The 15791-nt window shown below is 58.8% G+C and overlaps 2 protein-coding genes across 12 annotated transcripts in view; both read right to left on the bottom strand.

Moving 5' to 3' along the window:
* The window catches only part of LOC126034664 (voltage-gated potassium channel subunit beta-2-like), a 98673-nt gene extending 83217 nt beyond the window's left edge, over nucleotides 1–15456 (bottom strand). Inside the window, exons 1-9 of one of the 6 annotated variants that reach the window (XR_007504677.1) lie at nucleotides 15415–15456; nucleotides 14966–15010; nucleotides 14417–14454; nucleotides 14102–14188; nucleotides 13797–13832; nucleotides 13493–13580; nucleotides 13237–13330; nucleotides 12577–12656; nucleotides 11745–11774 (exon numbers count right to left, since the gene is read on the bottom strand). Coding sequence is in view for 4 of the 6 variants with exons in the window: in XM_049792618.1 (XP_049648575.1) it covers nucleotides 10445–10516; nucleotides 10853–10941; nucleotides 11687–11774; nucleotides 12577–12656; nucleotides 13237–13330; nucleotides 13493–13495 (426 nt within the window). In the remaining 2 variants the exon portion in view is untranslated. Of the gene's footprint in view, nucleotides 1–10005; nucleotides 10517–10852; nucleotides 10942–11686; nucleotides 11775–12576; nucleotides 12657–13235; nucleotides 13331–13492; nucleotides 13581–13796; nucleotides 13833–14101; nucleotides 14189–14416; nucleotides 14455–14965; nucleotides 15011–15414 lie in introns of those variants that run through there. The other 5 variants (XR_007504678.1, XM_049792620.1, XM_049792619.1 and 2 more) reach the window with 5 other exon arrangements.
* Nucleotides 212–9538, bottom strand: LOC126034659 (coiled-coil domain-containing protein 81-like). 6 transcript variants are annotated; one of them, XM_049792609.1, is made up of 14 exons: nucleotides 9205–9538; nucleotides 8137–9118; nucleotides 7568–7740; nucleotides 6280–6411; nucleotides 5355–5471; nucleotides 4379–4592; nucleotides 4098–4216; nucleotides 3814–3875; nucleotides 3344–3497; nucleotides 2881–3137; nucleotides 2481–2566; nucleotides 1979–2103; nucleotides 1386–1494; nucleotides 212–759 (listed from the first exon to the last, which is right to left on the bottom strand). In XM_049792609.1, exons 7-14 carry the CDS (start codon nucleotides 4168–4170, stop codon nucleotides 477–479), a joined length of 1149 nt encoding a protein of 382 aa, XP_049648566.1. In that variant the 5' UTR covers nucleotides 4171–4216; nucleotides 4379–4592; nucleotides 5355–5471; nucleotides 6280–6411; nucleotides 7568–7740; nucleotides 8137–9118; nucleotides 9205–9538; the 3' UTR covers nucleotides 212–476. The 6 variants fall into 6 exon arrangements, with proteins under 6 accessions (XP_049648566.1, XP_049648563.1, XP_049648562.1 ...); XM_049792606.1 differs by having other exon boundaries at nucleotides 4098–4266; nucleotides 8137–9538; XM_049792605.1 differs by having other exon boundaries at nucleotides 8137–9538.
* Nucleotides 15457–15791: the final 335 nt, after the last annotated feature.

The raw sequence follows: 15791 nt of genomic DNA, 5'->3' as shown, positions 1-15791 counted from the left end.
CCCGGTTTCCCTCCCTTGCCCAAAACAAGCAGATTCCTTTCCATAGTGGCCATGGAAAAGATTCCCAAGGGAAGGACCCGCAGACGGCCCCCCAGGCTTCCAGGAGCGCGCTGGGCTAACGCCGGAGCCACGGCCAACTGTAAAACCCCTTCTCCCCCTCGTTCACAATTTAAAAAAGCCAACACTCTTTGGCAACATCTCTGCGGTTTTTATTCCTCTTTTTCCTGATCATTCCAGCCAGGGCCTCTCCGGTCGAGGAGAGCTTTGCATTGAGCTGGTCTCCTCGCCCATCCGTTGGATCAAACCAAGACGTTCGTCGAGGGACACCTCAAGCAGGCTGGCCTCAGAGCTCCAGGTCTCTAATACCGCCTTCGGAGGTTATTCCAGCACTGGCCAGAATTTCTCAAGCCTAAACGTCACTATTTTGGCCGTTTCGGTCTCGGTGACGGCCGTCTGAGCACCTTGTAGGTGGGCTTCTAGAGCAGGCTGGCCTCAGAGCTCGTTGCCGATAACACGGCTATTACCGGTGTTTCGAAGGTCAAGGCGCCCCGAGGATGGGAGGGCTTGGCTTTCACCGTCTTCCTCACTGCCATTTCAGCGAGGATTTGATCCACTATTCCTTCTTCTCCGTGGCTCTGAGGCAGTGCCTGCACTTGGCTCTGCTTTGATGTTTGGCCTTTGAGCATGGATTTGCCCTTCGGACGGCTGGTCACTGGCTGCTTTTTGGCAGAGGAGCCCTTTGGGATCTCTGACCGCCGCCTGGAAGGACACAGCGGGAGAGATCTACCTGAGGACACAATGGGTTTGGGGCCACTCAGCCGAGGATACCCCCTGAGCCGGGACCCTCGGCCGGCACACGGCGGTCCCCGTGTCCCCAGGCCCCACGGAGGCTCTTCTGAAGTGCTGGCAAAGATCCAGCCTTGTGAAATGGGGAGGGGGTCCCACCATCCCCATCCCACCCCTCCGGCAGGATGTTGGGCAGCGATGAAGGGCGAGTGTTTGGGGCTGGGGAACGGGCTCTTGCTGAGTCAGAAAATCATAGTTGGGGTTGGAAGGGACCTTTAAAGGTCCATCTAGTCCAACCCAACGCCCCACCATGGTCAGGGACATCTTCCAGTTGGTAGGGTCGCTCCAAGCTCCAACCAACCTGGCCTTGAATGCTTCCAATCATAGCTTCAGAGAATGGTTGGGGTTGTAACAGACCTTTGAAGGTCCATCCAGTCCAATCCCCACCCCCTCGCCATGCTCAGGGACATCTTCAACCAGATCAGGTTGCTCAGAGCCCCGTCCAACCTGACCTGGAATATTTCCAGGGATGGGGCACCTACCACCTCTCCGGGCAAAATGACCCCGTGCTGACACCAGCCCTGAGCCTCCAACCTCACCTGACCCGCGACTTCTTCCTCTTCCTCGGCCCCGTGATTTCCCAGAACTGTGGTTTTTCAGCATTAATCGCATCTGGACTAAGAGGAAAGGGAAAACCAGGAGATCCCACTGGAAGCAGGAAAAAGAGATCTCATCAGAAGAGCATCGCTGGGACGCTGTCGGCCCCGCTGACACCCAAGGGTGCTCAGGCCCCTTCCCAAAATGTCGAAGAAGGACATTCTGTTCCCCTCGCAGCTGCCATCATAGCCTCGCACCCTCCCTGACACCGGGTCTTGCCCCCATTCCCCATTTCCAACCTAGTTTTCCGACTGCATCATCAGCTCCAGGTTTGGGAACAAGGAGCTGGGTGATGCTGGGGAGGTGACAGGGACTCTTTTTGGGGGCAACATTGCTTGGCGGGGAGGAGGGGGCCTTGGATCACTATCCTCCATTTTGGTGAAGCTAATGAGTCGTTAGGACAAAAGGCTGTGCCGAGCTGGAGCGAAGCTTTGGCACAAGTTGGAGCCATTTGACACTCACCGCTGGTGATTGTCCCGTCAAATGACAGAATTTGGTTGCCTGTGCTATGGAAAGAAGCTGGGAGCTGCCTTACCTTTCCTGCCTTGCCCAAAAGGTGACCAGTGGTCTCTTCTCACTTTCTTGTCCTCACCGGGGCCTTGTCTCGAGGTGTTCAGAAGATCCCTGGCCAGTGGTTTGGGCACAAACTCCATTTCAAACCTGGAAACAAGGAGAAGACGCCGACATGACCCAGAGCATCACCAACCTTTGCCGTGATCGCCTGCTCACGGGCGGATTTTGGCATTGCCATAAAGGCCATTGTTTTCCCAAGTCTACCGTGTGTTTCCCAAATCTACCATGGCCCGACACCAAGGACAGTCCTGGGAAACGGAGTCACCTGGCAAAGAAGTCCAGGCCACTGTGGGAAAAAAGCGTTGCCTAAATTCGTCAGTCTTTCCCATCAGATCTGCCCGACGGGAGTGACTACGACGCGGGTACATCAATGACAGTCGCTGCCTGGTGTCCCCGTGGGAGGACACCCACGGTCACAAGGAGCAAACGCATCGAACAGCAGCTACAGCTGCCAACGTACTCACTCGGGAAAGATGATGACACGGCCAGAGGAGCTCAGGCTGGCCACGGGCACCACTGGGGACACCACCACGTCCAGCAGCTGGGGGACCTGCAATAGAGGAACCCAAAGACGGTAGGACGTCTTCGGCGTGGCCAAGGCACTCAACGTCAGAAGAGCCCAAAGACGGTAGGATGTCCTCGGCATGGTTGAGGCACTCAATACCGGAAGAGCCCAAAGACGGTAAAACGTCTTTGGCGTGGCCGAGGCACTCGATATCAGAGGAGCTCAAGGCAGCGAGAGTTGGTAGGACCGTAACTCTCATCTGGACCGAGCGGCTGCCCACGTCCTGATGGGCCACGTGCAAGCAGTGCCGGGACACCGCCACGGGACTGCCTGCGCCACGGAGAAACTGAAGTGCTCACCTTGAAAACGGCTTTTCCCAAGTTTTCCTTCCCAGACAACGTCTCCAGGAAGCCGTAGTAGAACTTCATTTGCACCCTCCTGCCTTCAATGAGCAACACCCCAATGTCCCTCAGGGCAAGGGCGATGTTCTCCCCTTTCCCCAGGCAGTAAGAGAGCAGGGATAGGGTGCCTTGGATGCAGCTCTCCACTTTCTGCCGGGACGCACAGGCGGCTGCAGCCACCTTGGCGTATTTAAGGGCCTCCAGCAATTTGTTTCCTGGAAAAACCACAAGAGGGATGGAGACGCTTACCCAGTGACCCTTCTGCAGGCGTATTGCCATCATTGCATCGCCCCAAAAAAACCCCAAAAAACATTTTTGGACCTGGTCTGCAGAGGGGGATTTGCTTTAGAGAAGCGTCTCAGACCCAGGGAAGGGATGCAATGGCCGCACAGCCAACCAAGGGTTTAATCCGCCATCTTACCAGGCAGGTAGGCTTTGTTGTCCGTCAGGTTGTGGACGTTCACGAGATTCCTGGCCAGGTGAAAGACGGGCTGCTGGATAATCACAGCCTCATCTCCAACCTGGACCAGTTTAGGGACAGTATCGAAGGAGCCGAGCGTGGCAATCCGGACTCCCTGCCAACGGAAAAGAAGGGAAGGGTTGAAGGGTGACAACTGGCCGGATGGAAGAGTTGGAGGCGGCCCTGTCCAGGGATGGTGCTTCAAGGTTGGATCCTGCCCGCTCCAGCTGCTGGGACAGCGGGGAGAACTTTGGGAAGCAGCCCAAGGGTCTCCAGCGACCGGGATCAGCCCTACGGCACCACACCACCTACCAGAGGTGCTACCACCCTCGCACAAGCCCTGTTTTGCCATCAGTGGGATTTTTGGGATAGGTTTCCTGCTTTTGGAGGAGGGGAAGAGGAACAACTGCAGGGTCATGGGGACTCCCCACCTTGTGCAGCAAGAGCTGTTCTTGAACGTAGCCGGCCACGGCGTCCCAGATGGCTGTTCGCTCTAGAAAAGAAAGGAAAATTGGGTCATGCTTCACATCCGCCGGCTCTCAACCCTCCAACAACCCCCGAGCCGTGGTGCGGTGGCGGATCCACCCTCTCATCACCGTCCCCGGTCCCAAATGGCGACGGCCCGGAGATGGCTGCAGTGCCGAGCCTCGCCCACACGCAACGCCGCAACCGTTGGTCATCGCAACGCTCCGGCGGCGGCTGTGGACGGCTGTACCTTCAGCGGTGATGCTGGGCATCATGAAGGCGTGCTCCATCCCATCCCAGAAGTTCATCTTGGTCTGTCTCATGCTGGCGGATCACTTCTTAGACCAACAGCCACGTAGGAGCTCATCCCTGCGTTTGTCCGACATCCGTAGGGTGCAGGACCCACCACCCTGCGGCTCCTTTTATACACCCCCCCGCCCCAGCAGCCGCGTCACAGGCCCATTGTGACACCGTGGTGACACGGCCACTGCTGGCTGACTGGCTGGTCATGGGCATATGGCACCCACCGACCTGCTGCACTCTGTGATGGGACTGCCATCCGCTCCTTGCTCCGTGTCCCGTGTCCAGCTAACGTACGCCCGTGCTGTCTCAGCCCCCGAATCCTCTGCATTCTCCTCAAACCAGCAGACAGCACGTTGGGAAAATGCTCGGCCATCCCCCATTGGGCAAAATCCTTCTTTTAACCCCCCCGTTGCCACGAACACCGGTCCTCAGGCCACAGACCCTTCAGAGAATCAGAGAATATTTTGGGTGGGAAGGGACCTTGGAAGGTCCATCTAGTCCAACCCACCCCCCCGCCATGGTCAGGGACATCTTCCAGTAGGTAGGGTTGCTCCAAGCCCCGTCCAACCTGACCTTGAACCCTTCCAATCATAGAATCAGAGAATATTTTGGGTTGGAAGGGACCTTGGAAGGTCCATCTAGTCCAACCAGACCCCCCCATGCTCAGGGACATCTTCAACTAGACCAGGTCGCTCAGAGCTCCGTCCAACCTGACCTTGACTGTTTCCAAGGATGGAACAGTTAGTTGATAGTTATTTTCATTTAGTCTTAAAAGAAATAATACAGTATTTTATGGAAGTGGGCAAAGTACAGGAATTTTAGATACATGGGACTCTCATTCCACTCTTCCCTTTTCTAGTTTGCTGGGAAATGAAGAATAATTAGAGATGACAACACCAAGGTCAGGTTTGCCCCTTTAAATGTGTGTTTAGCCATAAAAGTAATTCTTTCAGTCTCGTAAGTGTGGCATGTTTAAATAAAAACGGCCTGCATGATAAAAAAAAATAACTATTTTAGTCTTATCGAGAACAGTACATTTAAGTAGAATTGGAACACGTGAAAAATAACAGTTTTAGTCTTGTAGATGTGATGTGTTTACCTAAAAATGGCATTTATGGGGAATAAAAAAAAAAAAGAAGAAAAGGGGAAAATATGGGAAATAAAAAAAAAAAAATTAGTCAAAGCAAACACAGAAGGCACCCACCTTGGCTTCTTTCCCATTGCGATTCTTTGAATATGTGTAAAAGCCGCCCAGCCCCATCCATCGAGTGCACAGCTCGTACTCCGAGCCTCCAAAGAAGCCGCAGATATCAGCTCTTGGCTGAAAATTTTTTTTAAAAAACTACATCTGATGGTAGAACTATACATTTTTGTTAATAAAGATAATTGAAATATAAGGTAATAAATCAGGAGCTTACACAAAATATTCCAAAGAGATTAAACTCCATCATACCCCCAAAGAAAAAAAAAAATTCAACAATAATTCAATAATAAAATATATTATTTAGTCTGGTGAAGGTTGCGTAGACCAGACAACTCAGGATGAGAAAAAGAAAAGAATTTCCAAAATTCCTTCTGGAAAACTGGCTCTTAAGAAGCAAAGCAGCAGATTTTGGGCAACAGGGAGAGAGGATGATGGGTTGAATTTGAGGACAACGTAATAGGCGCTCAAACTCTTGCAATCAATCAAACCCAATCCTTATATAAGCTGTGAAGATAAGAAGATGGAAGAAAAGGTGATAAGAAGAAAAAAAAAAAGGCAATAAGAAAAAAAGAGGTGATAAGAAGAAAGAAAAGACGATAAGAATAAAAAAGAGCAATAAGAAGAAAAAGGGTGATAAGAAGAAAAAAAAGGGCAATAAGAAGAAAAAAAGGGCAATAAGAAAAAAAGGGTGATAAGAAGAGAAAAGGGCAATAAGAAGAAAAAAAAGGATGATAAAAATTTTAAAAAAGGGTGATAAAAAGAAAAAAAAAGGTGACAAAAAGAAAAGAAAAGGTCAAGAAGAAATTGGCCGTAAATTCCGATTGCTCAACTAAGTAGCCCATTTTGGCTCAAAAAAAATGTGATTATTAGGAAGGAAACAGAGAAAAAACATGGAATAAATCAGTTATCGGTTGTGTCGACGTACCGATGATGGATTTATCGAGCTGATTCCTGGCCACCGGAGTGTCCTGGCCAACATCCCGACCTCTTTCCGCTCCTGGAGCGGGTTGAACGGGCGACGATGACCCCTCGCCCCTTTGTGACATTCCATGAGGCACTGGGAGTCGCGCACGGGAGAAGAAGCCCAACGGGATGAGAACGAAGATAATCGGAAAAGGTCTTAACGCGCGACTCGGCAAAGAAACCCGAAGTTAAAACGTTCACTATGACCCACAGCTCGGCAGAAACTCAGAATTAAGTGTCAACCGATGCGGCGTTAGAGAATTAATCGGCAAAGCGAGGAGGCGCTAAATTAGGGATTTCCAGTTAAGGCTAACGACTTTATGGGAAAACGGAGGAGTAGCCCGACTTGGACAGTTTTTTAAGGGTTACAGGGCACGTTAGTCTGTTATGACAATAATTAATTACAATTTGCAGCAAGGGTTAAAAAAAAGATCCTGCCAGAATTCAGACCAAGGCAATAATAAGGGCGAAACCAGACGTACAGGGAATATCGGACCTGTCAGCGTAGCGTTAGGTGCCAAAAGGGGATCGGAAAGAAAAATAAGCTTTTGCTTTGTCATTGTCGCAAAGGAAATAAGAAGTGAAATTATTTGGAATAGCCAGCGTGGATGTGGCTACGAATGATGATATTAAACTGACATTTTCGTCTCCGACTGGGAATGGGCCTCACAGCGAGGACGAACCAGTTGACGGGACGAGTCTTGGCACGAGCGAACCTTTTGGGTTGGTTTTAGTTGGCTTTTGCGCTAAGCATGGGAGTGGCGTGGTTTAGGCCAGGGGTTAATAATTATTCAAGGATGGTATTGAATGGAATTTAATTTTCTTAGTTTTTCTTTTCTCCCCCATTCAAATAATCAATAACGTATTTAATCTCCTTAAAGAAGTCTTGGACCACCATGACAAGACACCTATAAAGGCAGCCTCGTTGAAAAAAAAAAGTGTCAAAGGCAAAAAGAAATGTCAAAAAAACAAAGTAAAGTAAAAAAAAATTAACCGGGTGTCCTGGTTTCAGCTGGGAGAGTGTTAATTTTCTTTCTAGTAGCTGTTCTAGTGTTATGTTTTGGATTTAGGGCGTGAAGAATGTTGATAACGCCGGTGTTTTCAGATCTCGCTCAGTAATGTTTAGACTAAGTCAAGGATTTTTTCAGGGTCTCACGCTCAGCCAGCGAGATGGCTCGAGGGACACAAGGAGTCGGGAGGGGACAGAGCCGCGACACCGAGCCCGAACTGGTGAAAGGAATATTCCGTACCAAGTGATGTCACGCCGGGGGGGAGACGCCCCGTCCCTGGAAACAGTCCAGATCAAGTTGGACGGGGCTTTGAGGAACCCGCCTGAGTTGAAGATGTCCCGGCTCATGGCGGAGGGTGGCTTGGACTAGGTGGACCTTCAGGGGTCCCTTCCAACCCAAACCGGCCTATGGTCCTACGATTGGAAGGGGTCAAGATGAGGTTGGATGGGGCTTGGAGCAACCCGACCTACTGGAAGACGTCCCTGACCGTGGCGGAGGGTGGGGGTTGGACACCAACGCTCATCAAAGGGGCACCCGACGCAGCCGAGCTCAGGAGTCAAGCTCAAGGGAAAACACCGCACGGGCAGATAATAAAGCTGATGCTAATTAACATATCATACATATGCAAAGTCTCCTTTTGCTCATTACCGAACTCGCCGGTGGTGTTGGACGTCACGTTGGTGCCCATCCAAAAGCGGGTGCTGATGGGTGGGGAAGCAAACTATTCCCAGTGTCCATAACGAGCTAAGATGTACTTGGGACTCCACTTAATCTTCATTAATTTGGGGAGGCAAACTCGCCAGGCTCACCTTAACGAAGTCTTCTCGCGCCCAAGACTCCTCCCGTGACCAATGAGGAGGGAAGACCCGAGGCGGCCGAGCCGTCGCTCCATGGGAGGTGAGTGGAACCCTAAAAAACCCGACTTAATTCCACAGGTAACAGCAAAGGGCACGGGAACAGAGGCCAGAATGGAAGCAAACAGCCGGGAACTAAATATGAAGCCTAACCCTAAACCTAACCCTAAACTGCACTAAATGTGCAGCCTAACCCTAACCTACCCCTAATGGTCTTAACACTAAACCTAACGGTCTCAACACTAACCCTAACGGTCTTAATACTAACTCTGACCCTACTGGTCTTTAACACTAACCTTAAGCCTAAGCCTAATACTCAACACAAACCCTAACTCTAAATCTAACGGTCTCAACACTAAACCTAACCCTAAAACCCTAATGGTCTTAACAGTAACCCTAAATCTAAGCCTAATGGCCTTAACACTAACGCTAACCCTAACGCTCGTAACGCAAACCCTAACGCTCTTAATGCTCACCTAAGCTTAAGCCTAAGCCGAACGCTGAACCTAAAGGTCTTAAACCTAAGCCTAACGCAAACGGCGTCACCCTAAGAGCCTTAACCCTAACCCTGATCCTAAACTTGACCCTAACCCTGATCCTAACTCTAACTCTATAACTAACCATGATTCTAACCCTGCCTCTAAGCCTAATGGTCATAACCCTAACCCTAACCTAACTCTAAGCCTAATGGTCATAACCCTAACCCTAACCTAACGCTAATCTTAAGGGTCTTAAACCTAAACCTAATCCTAACCCTAGCCCTAAACCAACCTTAACCCTAACGGTCTAAAGCCTAATCTGAACACTAAACCTAATAATTCTAATCATAAAGATAACCTCAGACCTAACCATAACTCTGATCTTAAACCTAACCCTGACCCTGAAGCTAACCCTTATCCTAACCCTAATGGTCTGCACCCTAACCCTAAGCCTGAATCTAAAATTAACCCTAACCCTAACCTAACTCTGAACTTAAGCCGTATCCTAGCCCTCATGGTCTTAACCCTAACCCTAAGACTGAACCTGACATTAACCCTAACTTTAACCAACACTAATACTAACCCTAAACCTAACACTAACCCTAACCCTGACCTTGAACCTAGCACTAGCCCTAATCCTAACAATAACTCAAAACTTAAACCTAACCCTAACCTAAACCCTGACCCTAACTACTAACCCTGACCATAAACCTAACTCTAACCCTAACCCTGACCTAACCCCTGACCCTAACCCTGATGTAAACCCTGACCTAAACCGACCCTAACCTTAACCCTGACCCAAACTCTAAACCCTGACCCTAAAACTAACCCTGACCCTAAAACTAACCCTGACCTAACCCTAAGCCTGACCCTGTGGGGCAGCCCCTGTATTTTGGGGACCCCCCCAGGCTCCTGCCCCCCCCCCCCCGAGTTCCCTTTGGGACCGGCAGGTTTGACCCAAAACCCCCCAATTTGGGACAGGTTTTACCAAAACCAGACCCCCCCCCCAAAACCAGCAGAACGAGTGAAAAAATGACCCAAACCCAGGCGGTCACCTCGCCCCCCCCCCCATGAGACCCCCCCCCCAAAATGTAGTGCCAGCCCCCGCCCCCAGCACCCCAAATCCAGGCTTAATGCCCCCCCCAAACCACACAGCCCCCCCCCAACCACCCCAAAACCCCACCCCCCTCCCCAAAACCACAGACCCTCCCCCGAAACACCCCCCAAAACCCACAAATCCCCGCCCACCCCCAAAACCCCGCCCCAATGCAGCACCCCGCCCCCCCGAAGCCCCGCCCCCAATGAAGCCCCGCCCCCCAAACACGAGGCCGCAGCCCCCCCCACGTGGGAAAAGCCACTTTATTGCCCCGCCCCTTTCGGGGGAGGAGGCGGGGCTAGGCGAGGCCCCGCCCCCAACTGGAAGCACTGCGATTGGGGGAGATATTCAAAGAGGGGCGGGGTTTGTGCTTAAAAGGCCCCGCCCCCCCGGCGGGGGGGGGGCGGGTATTATTGCTCTCGATTACCATGGCTCCTCCCCCTCCTCGGGGTGCAAGGCATTGTGGGATAGGCTGGGGTGGGCGGGGACTATACTCAGGGACCCCGCCCCCCTCCACCAACCAATGAGAAGGGGAGGCGCGAGGCCGGGGGCCCCGCCCTCCTTAACCGCACCCCTTTACCGAAGGGGCGGGGCGAGAGGCGGAGCCTGAAGCCAAAAGGGGAGGGGGAGAGAGAGGAGGGGCGGGGCTCATGCAGAAGACAGCCAATGGGAGGCGAGGGGGCGGGGCCTAGGGCGGGGCCACCTCCCCCAGGAGGGTCTCCAGCTCCTGCAGCGCCGAGGGGCCGAGTTGGGGCAGCACCTGGGGGGGGGGTGGGGTGTGGAGTTTGGGGGGGTCCCAGGGGTCTGGGTGCCCCTCCACCCCCAAAAATGGGTCCCAGGGGTCTGGGTGCCCACCCCCCCCAAAAGACGAACCAGGTTTTGGGTGCCCCCCCCCCCCACCCCAAGGACCCAGGTATATGGGTGTCCCCCCCAAAATAAAGGGACTCAGGTGTATGGGTGCCCCCCCCACCCCAAAAAAGGGACCCAGGTGTTTGGTTGACATTCCCCCCCCCCCCCAAAAAAAAGGGGACCCAGGGCTCTGGGTGCCCCCCCCCCCACTCCAGAGGACCCAGGTTTTTGGGTGCCCCCCCCTCACCTGCAGGGCGTGGAGCTGCTCCCGCAGCAGCCGGGGGGTCTCGGCCCCCACCAGGACGGAGCTGACGCCCTCGGCCCGCAGGGACCACGCTGGGGACACCCGCTGTCACCCGCTGACACCCCGCTGACACCCCATGGCACCCCACTGACACCCTCTGTCACCCGCTGACACCCCACTGACACCCACTGACACCCCATGGCACCCCATGGCACCCGCTGACACCCCACTGACACCCACTGACACCCCATGGCACCCCATGGCACCCCACTGACACCCCACTGACACCTCCCATCTCCCTGGCACACAGGGACCAGGCTGGGGACACCCGCTGTCACCTGCTGTCACCTGCTGACACCCCACTGACACCCCACGGCACCCGCTGACACCCCACTGACACCCGCTGTCACCCCACTGACACCCCACTGACGCCCACTGACGCCCCATGGCACCCACTGTCACCACCTTATCACCCCGTGTCACCCACTGACACCCCACTGCCACCCCCTTGTCACCCTGTGTCACCCCCTTGTCACCCACTGTCACCCCCCTGACACCCCCTTGATCGCCCCGTGTCACCCACTGTCACCCACCGTCCCCTCAGCACACACGCCCCACGCTGGGCACACCGCCGCCCACTGTCACCCAGTGTCACCCGCCGCCACCCCCATCCCGTGTCCCCCCCAGTGTCCCCGTGTCCCCCCGTGTGCCCACATCCCCACGTCCCCATGTCCCCCTGTCCCCCCGTGTCCCCCTGTCCCCCGTGTCCCCCCATGACCCCGTGGCCCCCCATGACCCCGTGGCCCCCCATGACCCCGTGGCCCCGTGGCCCCTCACCGATGACGAGCTGGGCCACGGAGCAGCCCAGGCGCTGGGCCAGGGGCTGCAGCTCCCCCACCTTCAGCGCCTGCCGGCGCCCCACGGCCTGGGGACATCGGGGACGTTGGGGGGACGCCGGGGGGGACACCGGCGGGGGGGCGACGGGGGGACGTGGGGGGACATCGGGGACGTTAGGGGGATGTGGGGACATCAGCGGGGGGACGCTGGGGGGACACGAGGACACCGAGGTGATGGGGGGACATGGGGACACCAGGGGGACGTGGGGACATCGGGGGGATGTGGGGACATTGGGGACATGGGGGACATGGGGACATTGGGGGGACGTGGGGACACACGAGGACACCGAGGTCATGGGGGGACATGGGGACACCAGGGGGATGTGGGGACATTGGGGGACATGGGGACATCGGGGGGATGCTGGGGGACACACGAGGTCACGGGGGGACATGGGGACACCAGGGGGAGGACGTGGGGACATGGGGGACATGGGGGACATGGGGACATCGGGGGGACGTGGGGACATCGGGGGGATGCTGGGGACACACAAGGTCACCGAGGTGATGGGGGGACACGGGGACACCAGGGGGACGTGGGGACATTGGGGACATCATGGACATGGGGACATGGGGGGACGTGGGGACACGCGAGATCACCGAGGTGATGGGGGGACATCGGGGGGATGTGGGGACATGGGGGGACGTGGGGACATCGGGGGGATGCTGGGGGACACGCGAGGTCACCGAGGTGATGGGGGGACAGGGGGACACCATGGGGACGTGGGGCGCGGGCAGTGGGGCAGCTGGGGGGGCCATACCGTGGCCACGGGGCAGGGACGGGGGGCTCGGGGCCGCCGTGGGGCAGGCGTGGGGCGGGGGGCGCACGCCTACCTTGGCTGTGGGGCGGCCGTGGGGCAGCGGCTCCTCCTCCAGGCCGGGGGCCAGCGGGGACCAAGTGATGGCACCCAGGCCTGGGCGACGCCGTGGGGTGACCCGCGGCCCCCCCGGACCCCCGGACCTGACCCCCCCGCGGGGACCACTGCCCCCCCCCCCCAGACCCACAGCTGCCCCACGGCCCCACCCGCACAGCGCCCCATAGCCCGGACCCACCCACGGGGATCCCCGTGGGTGCCCCCACCCCACAGACCCCCCCGTGGGTGACCCCCCATGGGTGCCCCCCCTGTAGCCCCCCCATGGGTGCCCCCACCCCACAGACCCACCCATGGGTGCCCCCACACCATAGACCCCTCCATGGGTGCCCCCCCTGTAGCCCCCCCCATGGGTGCCCCCACCCCACAGACCCACCCATGGGTGCCCCCACCCCACAGACCCCTCCATGGGTGCCCCCCTGTAGCCCCCCCCCATGGGTGCCCCCACCCCAGAGAACCCCCGTGGGTGACCCCCCCGTGGGTGCCCCCCCATAGCCCCCTTACATAGGTGCCCCCACCCTATAGCCCCTCCCCATGGGTGCCCCCACCCCATAGCCCCTCCCCCCATGGACCCACCCCATTGCCCCCCCACCCCACCCCACCCCATGGGTGCCCCCCCCACCTATCTGCCGGAAGAGGCGGGGCTCTGGGGGAAGCTCCGCCCACTGGCACACGGGGGCCACCAAATTGAACTGACGGGCCACCGCGTAGGCGTCCTGGGGGGGGGACGACGACATTGGGGGAGGGGGGACATGACACCCTGTCCCCCCCCCCCCCCGTGTCCCCAATGTCCCCCCCGCGTCCCCCCCATCATCCCCCATGCCCCCCCCCGTGCCCTCCCGCCCCTCCCCCCCGCGTCCCCCCCCCAGTGTCCCCACCATGACGTCGCCGGGCGCCCCCCCCCCGCCGTCCCCAAGTACAGCGCCAGTCCCTGGTCGATGACGTCACTCATGGCGCGCACCAGCTCTGTGGGAGGACAGGGCGTTCACTCTGAGCCCTACTGAGGGCCGGAGGAGCAAAGGGGAGGACGGGGAGGGAAACGGGGAGGGAAATGGGGGGGGGGGGCAGGGGTGCTAGGGTGGGTCGGGGGGGGCCCGTGGGTGCTAAGGGGTGGGGTCCATGGGGCGGGTCCGTGGGTGCTATAGGGGGGGGGCCCACGGGGTGCCCCCCCCGCCCCGGTACCTTCCAGCCGCAGGAGGCGCAGGGTCGGGTCGAGCCCTGTGGGGCGAAGCAGAGACACGTGAGGGGGCGGGGGCTAAGAGGGCGGGGCCCGAGAGGGCGTGGCCTGTGGGCGGGGCGTGGTCGGCGAGGGGGTTTAGGACCAGTAGGAGGAGCCCCCAAGGGCGGGGTGTTGGGCGTGGGTGGGGCCTAGAGGGTGTGAAGGGGTGGGGCAAGGGGTGGGGCCCTCGGAGACTGAGCAGGGAGGGGTCTGCGGGAAGGGGCGGGGCCTGATGTGGGTGTGGGTGGGGCGGAGGGCGGGGCCTTACCTTCGGTGTGGGCGGGGCCTGGGCGGGGCCCGGCGAAGACGACGTCGACGTAGTCGAGCTGGAGCCGCTGGAGGGACCCACGGAGGCCTGGGGACCCACGGACAGACACGCTGCCCCACGGCCCCGCCCCACGGCCCCGCCCCACCGCATCCCCTCCCCCACGGCCCCGCCCCACGGCCTCCCCTGCCCCACAGTGTTGCCCCACGGCCCCGCCCCACGGCCCCACCCCACGGCATCCCCCGCCCCACGGCCCCGCCCCACATCCCCCCCCAGCCCCACAGACACCCCCCCCCACCTCCCAGCCCCACAACTCACCCTCCAGGACGTGTTTCCGCGAGAGCCCCCGGTCGGCCCTTGGGGGGCAGAGGCAGCGTCACCCCACGGCTGCCCCACACCGACCCCTCCTGCCCCACAGCCCCCCCATCCCACACCCCCCCACCTGCCCCATAGCCCCCCTCTGCCCCACAGCTCCCCCCTCCTGCCCCACATCTCCTCCTCCTGCCCCACAGCCCCCCATCCCACAGCCCCCCACCTGCCCCATAGCACCCCCTCTGCCCCACAGCCCCCCACCTGCCCCACATCTCCTCCTCCTGCCCCACAGCCCCCCCATCCCACAGCCCCCCACCTGCCCCACATCTTCCCCTCCTGCCCCACAGCCCCCCATCCCACAGCCCCCCACCTGCCCCACATCTCCTCCTCCTGCCCCACAGCCCCCCATCCCATAGCCCCCCTCCTGCCCCACATCTCCCCCTCCTGCCCCACAGCCCCCCATCCCATAGCCCCCCACCTGCCCCACATCTTCCCCTCCTGCCCCACAGACCCCCCTCTGCCCCACAGCCCCCCCAGAGGATTGTGGGTACTCACTGCCCCCCCCAGAAGACCCTCGTGGTGACGACGTAACTGGAGCGCCTGGGGTGGGGGGGGACGGGGGTCAGCACCCATAGCTGCCCCACGGCACCCCAGGGACCCCCCACCCCCAGCACCCCCCAGACCCCCCAAGGCCCCCCCCCACCCCCCAGAGCCCCCCCCAGCCCCCCAGATTGCCCCCCAGCACCCCAGGGTGCCCCCCCAGCACCCACCCAGGGCACTCCCCCCCACTCCCAGCACCCCAAAGGACCCCCCCACCCCCCCAAGGGTGTCTCCCCCCCCCCAGGACCCCCTCTGCCCCCCACCCCAAGGGCGCCCCCCAACCCATCACCCCAGGATTCCCCCCCCACCCCCCAAAAAGCCCCCCCCCCCAGCACCCCAGCACCCAACGATGCCTCCCAGGGGCACCCCAACATCCCCCGGACCCCCCCGGACCCCCCCCCCACCTCCAGCCTTTGCTCCTGAGGATCTTTCCCAGCATCTTCTCGGCCCTGGGGGGGGGGGGGCAACAGTGGGTGCCCTGGGGGGGGGTCCCCCAAATATCTGGGTGCCCTTTGGGGGGGGGAGCTGGGGGTCCCTCGGGGGGGGGGGGTGGGGGGGGTTTTGGGGTCCCCTGGACACCTGGGTGCCCTGGGGGGGGGGATGTGGGATCCCCTGGGGGGGTCCCCCAACTCTTGGGTGCCCTGGGGGGGGGGGGTTGGGGTCCCCTGGACAGATGGGTGCCCTGGGGGGGGACGGGGGGGGGTCTCCCCAATACCTGAGTGCCCTGGGGGGGGTTGGGGAGGTTTTGGGGTCCCCTGGACATATGGGTGCCCTGGGGGGG

The sequence above is a fragment of the Accipiter gentilis genome, chromosome 35 (assembly GCF_929443795.1).
Source record: "Accipiter gentilis chromosome 35, bAccGen1.1, whole genome shotgun sequence".
Classification (NCBI taxonomy): Eukaryota; Metazoa; Chordata; class Aves; order Accipitriformes; family Accipitridae; genus Astur; species Astur gentilis.
Note: the sequence above shows the minus strand (reverse complement) of the source record. Positions and strands in the feature narration are given on the sequence as shown.

Bases quoted from the DNA above. Each gene is read 5' to 3' on its own strand.
- LOC126034659 (XM_049792606.1), bottom strand. From the start codon at position 4,170: ATGAGACAGACCAAGATGAACTTCTGGGATGGGATGGAGCACGCCTTC. The intron at 3,498-3,813 runs GTGGGGAGTCCC...TTCCGTTGGCAG, and splicing joins AACAGCTCTTGCTGCACAAG to GGAGTCCGGATTGCCACGCT. The intron at 1,495-1,978 runs GTAAGGCAGCTC...TCCTGCTTCCAG, and splicing joins TTTTGGGCAAGGCAGGAAAG to TGGGATCTCCTGGTTTTCCC.